Source organism: Bufo bufo, chromosome 5, assembly GCF_905171765.1.
Source record: "Bufo bufo chromosome 5, aBufBuf1.1, whole genome shotgun sequence".
In the NCBI taxonomy this organism is placed as follows: Eukaryota; Metazoa; Chordata; class Amphibia; order Anura; family Bufonidae; genus Bufo; species Bufo bufo.
Genome location: NC_053393.1, coordinates 160,732,206 through 160,749,140, shown reverse-complemented (window position 1 = coordinate 160,749,140; position 16,935 = coordinate 160,732,206). Strand labels below are relative to the sequence as shown.

Here is a 16,935-nt window from a genome sequence, read left to right as displayed (position 1 = left end):
CAGGGACGGTGCTCCGAAGGGCCTAGGCCAGCTCCAAATGCTCAAAATAGGTAATTTGCATAAATATAAAAAGTAATAAGATTGATCATGCTGGCAGATGCTCTTAAAAGTATGAGACCATGGGGGGGGGGGGGGGGGGGGCTAAAAGTTGACTTGTAAGACTTTTTGGCATTGTATATTGCTGATTCCTTGAGATGCTGTATAACTTGGTACCACCTTTTCCCCATATAAGGGCCTTATTAAAAATAGAACTGTGAGACAATAGCAAATTACTCTTTTCTACTTCATTCCAGTTACTCTGTGAAACCCCATCTGCTGGAGACAAGTTTTCTAAAACGGTCGAGGTAAGCTATAGCTGATTCAAGAGCAGAGCAGGGTGGCAGGTGTTGTCTGACCAGTTTATATAAATGAAAATAGATATAACTAAATATATAGTTTTTGTTTCTTTAAAGGTTTCCCCAGTGGTGTAAAATAACACCATAAGTCAATACTTATCTTAGCAGTCCCCGCCACTACCTTTCCGACATTTCAGTCACTTGCCAGTCTCTGCTCTGGTCCATCTCAACATGCTGGAAATGCCCCTACCGCTGTCACTGCCTGCAGTGGGTACTCGCCTCATCTATTCATTTGCTGTGTGGGCATTTCCTGCGTGCTGAGAGGCACCAAGGTGCAAGTACCAGCAGGGAACCGGGGAGTGGCACGAGATTGGAAAGGTAATAATTAACTTACGGTATTTTGCACTATTGGGAACTTTAAAAAATAAAGAAATTTTAATCGCTGAACAATCCTTTACTATCTCAAACCTCTTTTTCAGCACATACTCAGCACAGAAGAAAACTGGAACTCCTGGAAGAATGAAGGTTGCCCCAGTTTTGTGAAAGAAAGGTATAGGCTTTGTATAATTATTTTGTTCATATATTTCTGTGTAATGTACTTTTATTTAGTGTTTGTTGTTCTGTTTTAAATTAGACCGCCTGACAGTAAACCAGTGAAAATGGCAAGGAAACGTCCAGCCCCTGAAGACTTTATAGGCAAAGGTTCAAACAAAAAAATCCTAATGGGAAAGTAAGAATCTGTCTTTTTTTTTTTTTTCTTCCCTTCTGTTTGTTAAGAAATTGTCTGTTTCTGGATGCCTTCCTTTTTATCCTTTCAGCGACCTGTTAGACCCGATATATATATATTTTCTTTAGGACCCTTTATGAAAAATTTGTTTAAAAGGTTTGCTTTCTTCCACTGTCCTCGTAGGATTTGGGAAACATGAGGGAAATGTATTATTTAAAAATAAATGCACTGGTGTAAGATGTGCTAAATTTCTTAAGAGATGCAGGCTTCTTAATAAATTTGGCACATCTTATGGCAGTCTGTACACAAGAAAATCAAATCTGCACCCGCTATGACATCTGGGTGCCATACCCTGTTAAGCCCGCAACCCCCCCCCCCCCCCCCCCTTCAAACTAGCAAAAGCGGGGTAAAAAAAAAATTGCACAGTAAAAGGATTCTTGTGCAAAAACTTGAAACTTCTTGTTCTTCAAAAAACTGGAAAGCTATATGTGCAAGCTTGGGGAGGGATGAGTGGTAGCTTGCTGTTTTATAACTAGAATTTGTCTTTCCAGTGAAGAGTTAACGAGGCTCTGGAATCTGTGTCCTGACAACATAGAAGCCTGCAAGTCAGAAACCAGGTGAGGCAGCACACGAACCCATCTGTCGTATGCATAGATATGCTGCTGCTGGCTTCCCTGGCTGAAAATGTGCAAGGGAGAAGTTAGCAAGACAGTGCCATACATCTAAGAATTAAAAATCTGCAGTACGGCCCGAGGAAAAGCTGTACCAGCAGGTTATGAGCTCATGTACAACTTGGAGTCTGACAACACTCACGCTGTATGCTGTGGAAAGCTCCTCAAAATCTGCTCTGGCTCTCCAGGGGTTCTCTGGGTTCAGGGCTGAACCTGGATATAAGCTCTTCTTTATTCATTTACTACATATGAGTGGAGCTTTGGAACATTTCCTTGCTCCGATGCTCCCCCTTTGCACGCCGCTTCGCGCTTCCACCTAGCATTGAGCCCGGTGACTGGCACAGATGGGTGGTTTATAGCACTGCCAGGGGCTGTTTTGGAGGTGGGTACTATGCTACTTTGCATAGTCATATTTATTGCAGTGATCCTTGCTGGACATCACTTGTTACAGTCTTTAGTTATCCAACTTTACTATTGTTAGTACACCTAACTTATGGTGTAAATTGAGCCAAATTGTGGTCCCAATTGTGGACATCTAGATTAGAGACGTTATCTGTGCCTTGACCATAAAGGTGTGTGGCTTACCAAAAGGAGCCTGGCCTAAGATGTGATGTATTGAGCCAACCCATAGTTGGTATAAAGTTAGATAGAAGTGTCTTTCCATGAACCAAATTTATCATCCAACATGGGCCACTATGATACATCTGGTGCTGGTCTACGTTTACACCATCTATAGGGATTAAAATAAATATGCATTCCTAGAAGCCAGTGTATGCCAAGATGCGGCAGGGTATCCTGCAGACTTGCAACTTGGTGTTTTTAAATGTACGTTTGCACACACATGGTCTACCTGAATAGATAAGGTCCAATATCTAGAAGACAAGATACCCTTTAAAAGGAATCTGTCAACATATTTGTACCTATGACACTGGCTGACCTGTTACATGTGCAATTGGCAGCTGAAGGCATCTGTGTTGGTCCCATGTTCTTATGTGCCCTCATTGCTGAGAAAAATAAAGTTTTAATATCTGCAAATGAGTCTCCAGGAGGAACGGGGGCGTTGTCGTTACTCCTAGAGGCTCTGCAAGTGCTGTACCCTCTGCACTTTGGCTGACAGGGCCTGGCAGTGTAAATGTGATCAGGCCTGGCTCTGACTTCTAAAATGGAGAGGGTGCAGCAGTCGCAATGAAAGCTGAGCCTCTAAGGCCCCTTTAGAGCATTGTGTCAGTGTCCTCTAATACATTCCAAAACTGTAAGGGTTACATAGCATCATAAATCAATATAATGCTATGTTACCCCAGTAGTGCAAGGAGTTCAGGCCGGGAGCTGCGCTGCGAGTCCGCAGTAAGACACTTGCTCATCTGCAAGGGGCAACGCCCCCGTTTCTCCTAGAGGCTCATTTGCATATGTTAAAACTTCATTATCCTCAGCGATATGGACACATGTGAACATGGGACCAACCCAGATGCCTTCAGCTGCCAAGTGCACATGTAACAGGTCAGCCAGTGTCATAGGTACAAATCCACTGACAGATGCCCTTTTAAAATAATTATCTTACATATTGCTTTTATATCTTAGGGAGTTTATGCCGTCTTTGGAACAGTTCTTTGAAGAGGCAATGGAACAAGCGGATCCTGAAAACATGGTTGAAAATGAATACAAGTATGTTGACATAGTGTACGGTTACAGATAGGCCAACTGACAACCCGAGTCTTTATGCACTATTAGAGTATATGAGCACTATTAAAGAGGTTTTCTGGTAATAATAATACTTTATGTAATGCTTTCCCCCTGAAAAAGATGATTCATACTAACCTGCTTCATGCTGCTGTGGTCCTCCACTGTCTCCATCTTCCCCACGCTGTTTACCTCCGGCTGGCCATGGACATGGTCACATGCAACACTCCAGCCAATGACTGGCTTCAGCAGTGATATGGCCACAAGCAGCATGTCACTGCTGACCTTGCCCATGGCCAGCCGGATGTAAAAGGCGTGGGTACATGATCTATCAGTATTTTTTCACAACTGGTGTATTTCCCTTGTGCTTCCTTAGTTGCCAAATTTGAAATGCCTTTTAAAACGGTCTTCTAAAATTACTTTGCCGTCCTGTTACTTTATATTATGTATCATCAACTATTTCCTGCCTGATTGTAGACTGTTTTTTTCTACAGTCCCCATCCTTTGACCCTTCTTTAGACAGTTAGGCCTCCTGCACCCGACCGTAGGTGTTCCGTTGCCGTATTGCGGATTCGCAATACACGGGCACCGTTCAGTGTGCATTCCGCATCACGGATGCAGACCCATCACTTCAATAGGTCCGCAAATCCGTAGATGCAGAACGGAAGCCCTACGGAGTGCTTCCGTGGGGTTTTGTCCCGTACTTCCGTTCAGCAAAAAGATAGGGCATGTTCTATCTTTTTGCGGAACGGCCGGATCGCGGACCCATTAAAGTGAATGGATCTGCGATCCGCTGCCCCGCGGACGGTGTTCGTGCATTGCGGGAAGTGCCACGGCCACAGTCAGTGGCAACTCTGCCGTTTTCTGAAGAATGGCAGAGTGCATACCAACATATGTGACCAGAGACAGGGGACACAACTAAGGTGTAGCTGTGACCATTTTGTTGCTCCTGAAAGTAAATAAATGGTTGTTTATTGAAATGTGTTTGCTCACAATTTGAGTAAATTTTATTAATCTTCTTCATTTATACATGGACAAAATAGGGAGAGTGTAGGCAATTGTGATTTGGTAATATAGTGTAACAGTGATACTTAAAGGGGTTGTCTCACTTCAGCAAATGTCATTTATCGTATTGAGAAATGTAATACCAGGCACTTACTAATGTATTTTGATTGTCCATATTGCTTCCTTTACCGGCTGGCTTCATTTTTCAGTCGTATTATATACTGCTCATTTCCAGGGGTTTACTGGCACGGCCACCGCTGATGGATTGCAGGGTGGTCCTAACCCCTGGAAACGAGCAGTGTATAATATGATGGAAAATTGAATCCAGCCAACAAAGGAAGCAATATGGACAATCACAATACATTAGTAATTGCCTTGTATTAACTTCCTCTACATGATAAATTTGCTGAAGTGAGACAACCCCTTTTATTCTACTACTATCACTGAAGTATGAATATATATATATTGTCTTTTTCCCAGGGTGGTAAACAACTCCAACTACGGCTGGAGAGCATTGAGATTATTGGCTCGTAGAAGCCCCCACTTTTTCCAGCCTACCAACCAACAGTTTAAAAGCTTACCGGAATACCTGGAGAACATGGTGATCAAAATAGCAAAAGAATTACCAGTAAGTAATCCTCTGCCGCAAGTGTGAAAGTATCCTAAGAAACCACATCAACAAAAAGAGAAAATCCGGCTCTTGAACAACAGGAGACACTTTATTTAGCGGTAAAACTTGCAATCCTCATAGGCAAGGGTATAGTCAACGCGTTTCGGACCTTCGTGTATCAGTCCTTAATCATGACATAAAAACCCCAAACTGAACAGTTACCCATATACCCCTCCTCCACCAATCCACAGAGGTTGAGGCATCACATGGGCCTTTAACTGTTTGGTAGGATTTAAAACAGACATAATGTAAAAGCAGCTTGTACTATAATCAAAGACGAGTAACAAGAAACCCACAACATTGCCTGATGTATTCCAACATAATCCCATAGACACCTAATTATACTGTAATCAGAACATCCACAAAGTCTCTGTTGAGAAGCTTTCTGCGATGGTCCCTGCCCTGTAATGGGACTGTAACCCTTTCAATGCCAACCACACTCAATGCTGAAGAATCGCCTCCATGTTCCAAGGCAAAATGCAGACTAACCATCGCAGAAAGCTTCTCAACAGAGAGACTTTCTGGATGTTCCAATTGATTACACGGATTCCAGCAGGATTAAATAAGAGACCAGATTTAATTTTACAGTATAATTAAGTGTCAATGGGATTATGTTGGAATACATTAGCCAATGTTGTGGGTTTCTTGTTACACGTCTTTGATTTTAGTAACATATGTACAAGCTGCTTTTACATTAACTGTTTAGTAGGATTTAAAACAAACGCCCATGTGATGCCTCAACCTCCGTAGATTGGTGGAGGTTTTTATGTCATGATTAACCACTTAAGGACCACAGGTTTATACCCCCTTAGTGACCAGGCCCTTTTTTACAAATCGGCACTCCACAACTTTAGCGGTTTATTGCTCGGTCATGCAACTTGCCACCCAAATGAATTTTACCTCCTTTTCTTCTCACTAATAGAGCTTTCATTTGGTGGTATTTCATTGCTGCTGACATTTTTACTTTTTTTTTTGTTATTAATCGAAATTTACCGATTTTTTTTTTTTTTTTTTTTTTTTTTTTTTTTTTTCTTTTGCAAAAAAAATGAAATTTTTCTCTTTCAGTTGTAAAATTTTGCAAAAAAAATGACATCCATATATACATTTTTCTCTAAATTTATTGTTCTACATGTCTTTGATAAAAAAAAAATGTTTGGGTAAAAAAAAAATGGTTTGGGTAAAAGTTATAGCGTTTAGAAACTATGGTACAAAAATGTGAATTTCCGCTTTTTAAAGCAGCTCTGACTTTCTGAGCACCTGTCATGTTTCCTGAGGTTCTACAATGCCCAGACAGTACAAACGCCCCACAAATGACCCCATTTCGGAAAGTAGACACCCTAAGGTATTCGCTGATGGGCATAGTGAGTTCATAGAACTTTTTATTTTTTGTCACAAGTTAGTGGAAAATGATGATTTTTTTTTTTTTTCTTACAAAGTCTCATATTCCACTAACTTGTGACAAAAAATAAAAACTTCCATGAACTCACTATGCCCATCACAAAATACCTTGGGGTGTCGTCTTTCCAAAATGGGGTCACTTGTGGGGTAGTTATACTGCCCTGGCATTCTAGGGGCCCTAATGTGTGGTAAGTAGTTTGAAATCAAAATTTGTAAAAAATGGCCGGTGAAATCCGAAAGGTGCTCTTTGGAATGTGGGCCCCTTTGCCCACCTAGGCTGCAAAAAAGTGTCACACATGTGGTATCGCCGTACTCAGGAGAAGTTGGGCAATGTGTTTTGGGGTGTCATTTTACATATACCCATGCTGGGTGAGATAAATATCTTGGCAAAAGACAACTTTTCCCATTTTTTTTTTTTATACAAAGTTGGCATTTGACCAAGATATTTATCTCACCCAGCATGGGTATATGTAAAATGACACCCCAAAACACATTGCCCAACTTCTCCTGAGTACGGCAATGCCACATGTGTGACACTTTTTTGCAGCCTAGGTGGGCAAAGGGGCCCACATTCCAAAGAGCACCTTTAGGATTTCACAGGTAATTTTTTACACATTTTGATTTCAAACTACTTACCACACATTAGGGCCCCTAGAATGCCAGGGCAGTATAACTACCCCACAAGTGACCCCATTTTGGAAAGAAGACACCCCAAGGTATTCCGTGAGGGGCATGGCGAGTTCCTAGAATTTTTTTATTTTTTGTCACAAGTTAGCGGAAAATCATGATTTTTATTTTTTTTATTTTTTTTCTTACAAAGTCTCATATTCCACTAACTTGTGACAAAAAATAAAAACTTCCATGAACTCACTATGCCCATCACGAAATACCTGGGGGTGTCTTCTTTCCAAAATGGGGTCACTTGTGGGGTAGTTATACTGCCCTGGCATTTTAGGGGCCCGAGTGCGTGAGAAGTAGTTTGAAATCAAAATCTGTAAAAAAATGGCCGGTGAAATCCGAAAGGTGCTCTTTGGAATGTGGGCCCCTTTGCCCACCTAGGCTGCAAAAAAGTGTCACACGTGGTATCTCCGTATTCAGGAGAAGTTGGGGAATGTGTTTTGGGGTGTCATTTTACATATACCCATGCTGGGTGAGATAAATATCTCGGCAAAAGACAACTTTTCCCATTTTTTTTATACAAAGTTGGCATTTGACCGAGATATTTCTCTCACCCAGCATGGGTATATGTAAAATGACACCCCAAAACACATTCCCCAACTTCTCCTGAGTACGGCGATACCAGATGTGTGACACTTTTTTGCAGCCTAGATGCGCAAAGGGGCCCACATTCCTTTTAGGAGGTCATTTTTTGACATTTGGATCCCAGACTTCTTCTCACGCTTTAGGGCCCCTAAAATGCCAGGGCAGTATAAATACCCCACATGTGACCCCATTTTGGAAAGAAGACACCCCAAGGTATTCAATGAGGGGCATGGCGAGTTCATAGAAATTTTTTTTTTTTGCCACAAGTTAGCGGAAATTGATATTATTTATTTATTTATTTATTTTTTTTTTCTCACAAAGTCTCCCTTTCCGCTAACTTGGGGCAAAAATTTCAATCTTTCATGGACTCAATATGCCCCTCAGCGAATACCTTGGGGTGTCTACTTTCCGAAATGGGGTCACATGTGGGGTATTTATACTGCCCTGGCATTTTAGGGGCCCTAAAGCGTGAGAAGAAGTCTGGAATATAAATGTCTAAAAAATTTTACGCATTTGGATTCCGTGAGGGGTATGGTGAGTTCATGTGAGATTTTATTTCTCGCCCAGTTTCCTTGGGGGACACAGAAGACCTTGGGTATAGCTCATCTCCATAGGAGGCGTGACACTAAGTGAAAGCTGTTAAGCCCCTCCTCCACAGCTATACCCTCAGCCTGGAGAGAAAGGCAGCCAGTTTTTGCTTAGTGTCCAAGGAGGCAAGACACTCTGGTTTCGCTGCCGGCCATAGGCATGACTCAGGCAGCATACATACATCCCTCCGTCTGTGGTTGTTTTCTCGCAGGTACGTTGCTGGCCATGTGCATGTACCCCATACATGGCGGGGTGCTTGCACTCTCGCTGGATCCGCTGTCGGCCATATGCATGACCCCTCTTCCGTGGGCGGTGTACGCACTCTCGCTGGATTCGCTGCCTGCCATGGGCATGCCTTCCTTCCTCAGGTGACATACACACATTCTCACTGACTGTGTTTGTCTCTCACCAGTACGATGCTGGCCATGTGTATGACTCCCATATATGGCGGGTGCACGCACTCTCCCTGGATGAGATGCTGGCCATGTGCATTACCCCCCCCCTTTTTTTCTGGGCGGCATGCTACACTCTCTCCGGATACCTTGCGGGCCATGAGCATTGCCCTCTAACATGGGTGGAACGCTTGCACTCCCATTGGATACGGTGCTGGCCTTGTGCGTGGCCACCCCTCATTCCATGGGCAGAATTTGGCACGCTCATGAGATTCACGGCTGTCCTTGTATGACTGTGCTGGACTTGTACATGTCCCCCTTCATTGGCAGAGTAGTTGTACTCTCGCTAAATCAGTGTTGGGTGTATTATTGCACACTCACTTAATGCTAGGATAACCCTGTGCATGTTCCCCTTTCACTAGGTGGACCTCCTGCGTTCATGCTGGATTATAGGGTATGTCCTGCTTCTCTGAAGTAGGTACGGCCTTAGGCATCACTCCCTTTTGGGACCTACCTTTGCACTCTTGCCGACTGCAGTTTGCCAGATACAATTTCCCCCCTTTTCGGGGCGGACTGCTTGCGTTCCATCGCATGCTATACTAGGCTTGTGCAGAACTCCCTTTCAGGTTGCACTTTGCAATTCCGTACATGCTGTGGCACTCTGTGGCGAGCCCCCCTTTCTCGCTAAATTAACCTTTTGCAGTGAGCGGACGTTCTTGTGCGTTGTTTGGGCCGTGTATGCCTTCTCCTCCTGTAGGTGGGTTGGCCTTCTCACTGCTTACGGGCTGCTCGTACGTATGCCTCATCTACTTCCTGCGGCATACTTTTGTTTTCTTGGGATACGATGCCTGCCACAAACCTTGCACTCGTCTCTAAGGAGTTCATTCTGTCCACCTGACCCGGACGGGCTCTACTTGCTCTCTGCTGCACGGAGCTGGGTGGTACTCATTCATTTAGTTGGCCCTTCATCCCAGGGAATGTTCGTGGTTCCTAGATGCGTGCCCATTCGTCCTTCCGCGGTATTGCTTCCCTGCGCTAGTGGTCACATGGTCGAGAGTGCGGTTGTCTGGAGCGCCCCTCGAATTCTTCGTTGGCTCTGGCAGGACTGCGGTTCCCTTGCCTGCTGCAATTTCCTCCTCTTCGGATGTAGTGTGGTATGAGTCCTTCCTCTTGGCGCCTCTACGCTACAGTCTGATCTGCTACCAGGTGCGGGCCGCTTTTCTCGGGAAGGTCACCCAAATTCTCTTGGGTGCTCGATTACCCAGGTCCGGAGGACCTCCGCCTTGGGTTCTTCAGGGTATTCTCCTTCTGCGAGGCGGTGAACCGGGCATCTCACAGTGTAGCAGGGTTCTGCTTTTGAGCTGTCCTATGGCTTCCCTGTTGCCCACTCCTCCGTTCGGTTGGAGGGTGTTATGCCGGCCCCTGTCTCGACTACCTTATCTCGCTGGCTCTGTTTGGCCCCCGCTCGGTACAGATCACTCTGATGTGGCTTCTGTCCCGCCAGACTTCAGAGGTTGTTCCTTCACTGTCCTCCCCTCTGGGGAGAGCATGGTTGTCATGTGGATGGTTCCGGTGTTCCTTTTGGCCTCGTACTGTCTCCCTTGTTCACACTGGCTGTATTAGCTGTGCCGATTTATCGAGTCTACCGCGTTCTGTCCTCCCGCTGAGTGCAGATTGTGTGGTCCATTCTAAGACAATGGTCCTGCTGTAGACTTACCTTCTCGGTAACTTGGGGGGACTACCTTTCGGTCCAGATTGTCCTTTGATCTCCTACACCGGGACTGTAGAACATGGCTACATCAGCATGGACTATAGCCTGTCTTGTCCTGGCATCTGGCGGATGCTGGGCGGACCCTTTTGGTTCCTTTCCGTCTGTCCTTCTGCTCCCCCACTCGGGTGGATACGGGACAATGTTGCTCGGGGGCCGACGGGACCAGTTTGCCAACTTCTGCCCGTGTTACTGGTCTGCGCCTGATCACATTTGGTTTTTCGCCCGCTTGCCAGGCGACTCCAGCGGGTTCGCTACTGCCCGCTCCTGGCTGTATTTCGTCCAGGATCTGTCGTAAGACTTATGTTTTTTTTTTTATCTGGGGTTCTGTGGGAAGCTGTGCATTCCCCACTCTGACTTTTCTCTCCCCATGGTTCTGTCTTTTTTCCAGTCCGGCCTGGACCTGGGACTGGGATTCCTTTACTTGAGGTATCAGTGTCAGCGCTGTTCTTCCTCTTCCAGCGTTCCCCAGCCCTCTGGGCCTGTCAGGACCTTCTTACTCGAAATGGCTCTTTGGTTCCTCTGTACTGTCCTTCGGTACCGCCCTGGGAACTACATACTGAGTTCTCGGCGCTCCAATCTTGTCCTTGGAGCCGTTACAGAAGTTCTCTCTACCCCTCCTGTCCTGTACGGTTGTGTTTCCGTATCAGTCGTGTCTCTGACGGGTGCCTGAATGGCCCCCTTTTTGTTCTGAGCCTTCTGTCTTTTCCCAGGACAGGGCTGTTCTACATCCCGTTCCTTCCTTCTGAAGGTGGTGTTTGCCTTTCGCTTCAACACTTCACCAATTTGGACGTTGTTTGGGCCTTGCAGTTTTTACTTGGAGATCTCCGACTCTTGTCGACGTTCGGTCTCTTGGGTTTCCTGGAGGTCCGCGCTTAGAGTTGACGGACTCCAGGGTGTTTTTCCTCCGCTTTATCAGATTGGCTATTGCTGAGGTTACCGCACCGAGGGCAGGATTCTGCCTTTACTGTCACCGTTCATTTCACCAGAGCGGTCGGTGCCTCCTGGGCCGGAGGCTTTGGGCTTCGGCCATGCATTTGAGCAAGGCGGCCACAGGTCTTCCTTGCACGCTTTACAGAGTTCTACAGGGTGCATACTCTGGCTTCGGCGTATGCTGCCTTGGTCCGCCTGGGTCTGCAGGCGGCGGTTCCTTGATGCCTTCGGGTGCTTCGCCTTGGAGCTGTGGTCCCTCCCCTTTTGGACTGCTTTTGAACGTCCCAAGGTCTTCTGTGTCCCCCAAGGAAACTGGGCGAGAAAACGAGATTTTTGTATAACTTACCAGTAAAATCTCTTTCTCGCTCTTTCCTTGGGGGACACAGCACCCACCCATTCGTTGTTTTTCTCTACACGGTTTCCGAGTTTGTGTTACCCGTTGGGTAGTTGGCTTGTTGGTTCCTTGTTGGACTTTGCCTTTTCTCACTGCTTGGACACGCAACTGGCTGCCTTTCTCTCCAGGCTGAGGGTATAGCTGTGGAGGAGGGGCTTAACAGCTTTCACTTAGTGTCACGCCTCCTATGGAGATGAGCTATACCCAAGGTCTTCTGTGTCCCCCAAGGAAAGAGCGAGAAAGAGATTTTACTGGTAAGTTATACAAAAATCTCGTTTTTTTGACACAAGTTAGTGGAATATGAGACTTTGTAAGAAAAAAAATATATAAAAAATTTCCGCTAACTTGGGCCAAAAAAATGTCTGAATGGAGCCTTACAGGGGGGTGATCAATGACAGGGGGGTGATCAGGGAGTCTATATGGGGTCACATGGATCGGATACATGGATCGGATCCGCAAAACACATACGGACATCTGAATGGAGCCTTACAGGGGGGTGATCTATGACAGGGGGGTGATCTATGACGGGGGGGGGGGGGGGATCAGGGAGTCTATATGGGGTGATCACCCCCGTCATTGATCACCCCCCTGTAAGGCTCCATTCAGACGTCCGTATGTGTTTTGCGGATCCGATCCATGTATCAGTGGATCCGTAAAAAACATACGGACGTTTGAATGGAGCCTTACAGGGGGGTGATCAATGACAGGGGCGTGATCAATGACAGGGGGCTGATCAGGGAGTCTATATAGGGTGATCACCCCCCTGTAAGGCTCCATTCAGACGTCCGTATGTGTTTTGCGGATCCGATCCATGTATCAGTGGATCCGTAAAAATCATACGGACTTCTGAATGGAGCCTTACAAGGGGGTGATCAATGACAGGGGGGTGATCAGGGAGTCTATATGGGGTGATCAGGGGTGAATAAGGGGTTAATAAGTGACAGGGGGGGGTGTAGTGTAGTGGTGCTTGGTGCAACATATTACTGAGCTGCCTGTGTCCTCTGGTGGTCGATCCAAGCAAAGGGGACCACCAGAGGACCAGGTAGCAGGTATATTAGACGCTGTTATCAAAACAGCGTCTAATATACCTGTTAGGGGTTAAAAAAAATCGCATCTCCAGCCTGCCAGCGAACGATCGCCGCTGGCAGGCTGAAGATCCACTCGCTTACCTTCCGATCCTGTGAGCGCGCGCGCCTGTGTGCGCGCGTTCACAGGAAATCTCGGCTCACGCGAGATGACGCCAATCGGCGTTAGTGTGACCTGGGTGAGCCGCCGCGATGACGCCTTTCGGCGTTAGCGTGGCGGGAAGTGGTTAAGGACTGATACACGAAGGTCCGAAACGCGTTGACTATACCCTTGCCTATGAGGATTGGAAGTTTTACTGCTAAATAAAGTGTCTCCTGTTGTTCAAGAGCCGGATTTTCTCTTTTTGTTTATTTGCTGTTGCGGCCGTGTCCAGGCTGGTACCGTGCTCACTACAGGTGCAGCAGGTGAGAGCTGCTCAATCTTCTCATTTACTCCTTCTAAGAAACCACACGGACTGATTCTTCTTTACTGGAGGAGAGAACATTGATAATCTGTGTCAGCTGCATGATAGTAAAAGTATATCATTTTCTTAGCCCCCTTCAGAAGAAATAAAAACTGGGGAAGATGAGGATGATGAAGATAATGAATCCTTGTTAAAGGAAAACAATGAAAGTAAGTATTCACAGACCAAGTTATATTCAGAATATGAAGACCAGGAGTGAACATAAAATATACAGTGAAGGGTGTGCGCTAGGGCACTGTAGGCCATATTTCTCAAGCCAGTGATATGCACCACATTTGTTTATCAGCTGAGACAGTTTGATTAAGATGTCTAGCACCTATTAGGCTGGTTTTTCACACACAGCACTTTATGAAAAAACAAAAACAAAACTCCACTGAAGTTCCTGATCCAGCAAGAAGAAATAGTAGAAGCGCTTCCTTTATAGTTCACTTTCTATATTAATCCACTCCTGGCTTTGGCTCAAAAGATTGCATCAGAAACTGTGTTTTACAAAAATGCTGTGTGAGAAACCACCCTTGTGGTTGCAAATTTCCTATAGATAGACCAGCACTTTATGTATCAGAATTGCATTTTTCAGATATTTGCATAGTAAAAACTATTCCATTTAAATGCTCTTCCAGGTCCAGAGGTCCAGCAGCGGAAGATGGTCACTGGTGAGCTAATCGAGTCACTTGCTAATAAGCTACAAGAACAGTGGAAGACGTTGGCGCCTCACTTAGAGATGAAATACTCCGACATTCTAGGCATTGAATCTGACAGTGAGGATGTAAAGATGAGGGCTAAACTGCTACTGGTTGCTTGGCAGGATAGAGAAGGACCTCATGCAACTGTTGAAAATCTGATAGCTGCTTTGAATCAAGCTCAGTTGAGCGACCTGGCAGAAAGCCTGTGTAATGACACTGAAAATGGAACATAAACCTGTTGGATTTACATATTATGGGGATCTGTACATCATTCCTTCTGGGTAGCACATGCAGACAAAGACTAGGGCTACACTGCTACTTTGGCTATTACACATGTTGCATGCCCACATATTGCAGTGTAGCGCTGCCTGTGTCACCGCTAATATTGTGGCAACTTGCTGGTCAGAATGTGGCCCCTTTCACGTTGATGACAGCCTCAAGAAATCCTGCAGATCCGAAGTAACGCCTTCACTTTCATTAGTTGTGATACAATACCCTGCTGTCTATGGCCTTGTGCAAGGTCACTGCCAACTACGCAGTGTAGCCGTAGTCTAAAGCTTTGTAATGCAGTGTTTTGGGATTTTGTTGGACATTTTTTATAATAAACTGATGTTCCTGGAGGACCAGTAATAAAAAAAAAACACAAAACTGCTAGCTGTTGTAATATTTGTTTAGACAGTATACCTAAAAGAAAACTATTGGAAGGTATGTGTCTAAAAAGCAGGAAAAAAAATGTGGGTGGGAGCAGTGTCCACCAGTGAACAAGAAAAGGATTTTACATGTGTCATTGGGAGACTCAGAAGACCATGGGATGCCAAATACATAGCATGACTGCTGACTGCAAAGCATCCAATGATTCAAAAGTACGCACAGTACAGGACTGGAGTATGGAGAAAAGACCAGTAATGGACCCTCAAACCTGTAAAACTGCTCTGCCCTGGTGGAATGAGCTGAGGGTTGGAAAGGGAGAATTATGTTTGTTGCGCATTACGCCTTCCAAATGGCCATTCTGATTTATCAAAATAATGGTAGCCTTGGATTGCATCTCAATCAGACCAGCAGCAGATCTGAAGGGTTATATAACCACATCAAAATAGTAGACTGCATTCCAAGGTTGGGAAAGGAAGAAAGGCCTCTTCCACATGACCGATATGGATCGTGTCTAGATCTGTTCAGGAAAAAAAATCGATTGGTTTTGCACGCAAGTGCAGTAAGTTTTGTCTGCGATTTAGGGTCCATTCACACGTCCGCAATTTCGTTCCGCATTTTGCGGAACGGAATTGCGGACCCATTCATTTCTATGGGACCTGGAATTGCGGATCCGCAATTCCGATCCCGAAAAATATAGAACATGTCCTATTCTTGTCCGCAATTGAGAAGACAAGAAAAGGCAATTTCTATTAAGTGCCGGCGATGTGCGGACCGCAAAATTCGGAACGCACATCGCCGATGTCCGTGTTTTGCAGATCCACACACACGGACGTGTGAATGTAGCCTTAAGTTCAGTTTTTTTTCATGCGGATGCTATGAATTTTGATGCATTTTTTATGCGTGTGAAAAAGAAAACCTGAAGAATTACAAACAACATCTCCTAGAAACCATCCAGATGCAATGCGTTTTTCACGAAAGCCCCATTCACTTTTATGGGACCAGGGCTGCGTAAAAAACACAGAATATAGAACATGCTGCGATTTTCATGTAACTAAAAACAACGCTCGGGTACACAGACCCATAGAAATGGATTCAGGATTCAGTGCTGGTGCAATGCGTTCAATTCACGCATTGCACCCGTATGGAATACACTCTCATGTAAAAGGGGACAAAGGGTTTAGAGAACTGACCGTTCCTGGTAAAGCACCATAAAATAAAAAGGTAAAAATAATATAAACTTACTCCAGAGGGGGAAGGGGTGTAATGATGCCTCACTTACCTCTTTCTAGTCAGCCAGAATTGGTGCACTAAATGGAGACATCAAATGCTAACGGAGGGAGTCTGTATCATCCACAAATAGAATTTCATGGCCAATGGTCTGGTGGCAAAAACCCAACTGGTGGCTAAGCGACCTTCCAGTTCTTCAACCTCATAAGACCAGTAAGTAAACTGTTTACATAGCAGTGACTGACACTGAAAGTGGATCACCACCCACCTGACTCACAGGATGGTGGTGTGTGCTCCACCTAACCTGTAATAGTGAGTGGTGTCCATGCATTCCACTGGACTAGACCAGGTTTGTCATTGTGTTCCATTATTCTGCTAGTTAAACTATCCACATAACTGATACAAATAAGCTTTGTGTTGACTGTATCCCCCTTTAGTGATCAAGCAATTTGTTTCTTCATCACATTCCAAGAGCTATAAAGTTTTTCTGCTGATATAGCCGTATGAGGGCTTGTTTTTTGCAGGACAAGTTGGTTTTTAATGGCAAGGATTGGAGATTGGATTGAGTTTTGTGGCGTTCATTTTTCTCGCCCATATTCCTTGGGGGACACAGGAAACCATGGGTATAGCTCTGCTCTCTAGGAGGCGTGACACTAAGTGAAAGCTGTAAGCCCCTCCTCCATCAGCTATACCCTTCAGCCTGGAGAAGAGACTCCCAGTTTTTGCTTAGTGTCCAAGGAGGCAAGACACCCCCTGCTTATGCAGGGTTGTTTTCCTATGATTTTTTATTTTTGCGTTATTTGTTGTTTTGAATTCGATTTTTTTCTACCTACAGGGACAACAGAGGCGCATTAGACCCCTCTGTTTCTCCCGGGGTTGAGTTGCGCCAGTGCCGGTAATTCCGCACTGCTGCCTCCCCCACAGAAGACAAGGTGGACCAGGGCAGCCTCGCTCCCCTGCGTCCCGCCAGCTCAGGGTCGTCCGCACGCCAAGTCCCTCCCCCG

The 16,935-nt window shown here is 45.3% G+C and overlaps 1 protein-coding gene across 1 annotated transcript in view; it reads left to right on the top strand.

Annotated features, from left to right (window-relative positions):
* Nucleotides 1-15,230, top strand: part of THOC1 (THO complex 1) — a 36,451-nt gene extending 21,221 nt beyond the window's left edge. Inside the window, exons 14-21 of the mRNA XM_040431789.1 lie at nt 294-344; nt 815-885; nt 970-1,065; nt 1,614-1,679; nt 3,312-3,395; nt 4,896-5,043; nt 13,441-13,519; nt 13,991-15,230. Coding sequence (XP_040287723.1) covers nt 294-344; nt 815-885; nt 970-1,065; nt 1,614-1,679; nt 3,312-3,395; nt 4,896-5,043; nt 13,441-13,519; nt 13,991-14,286 — 891 coding nt within the window. The 3' untranslated portion in view covers nt 14,287-15,230. The remainder of the gene's footprint in view (nt 1-293; nt 345-814; nt 886-969; nt 1,066-1,613; nt 1,680-3,311; nt 3,396-4,895; nt 5,044-13,440; nt 13,520-13,990) is intronic.
* The last annotated feature ends 1,705 nt before the right edge of the window (nt 15,231-16,935 follow it).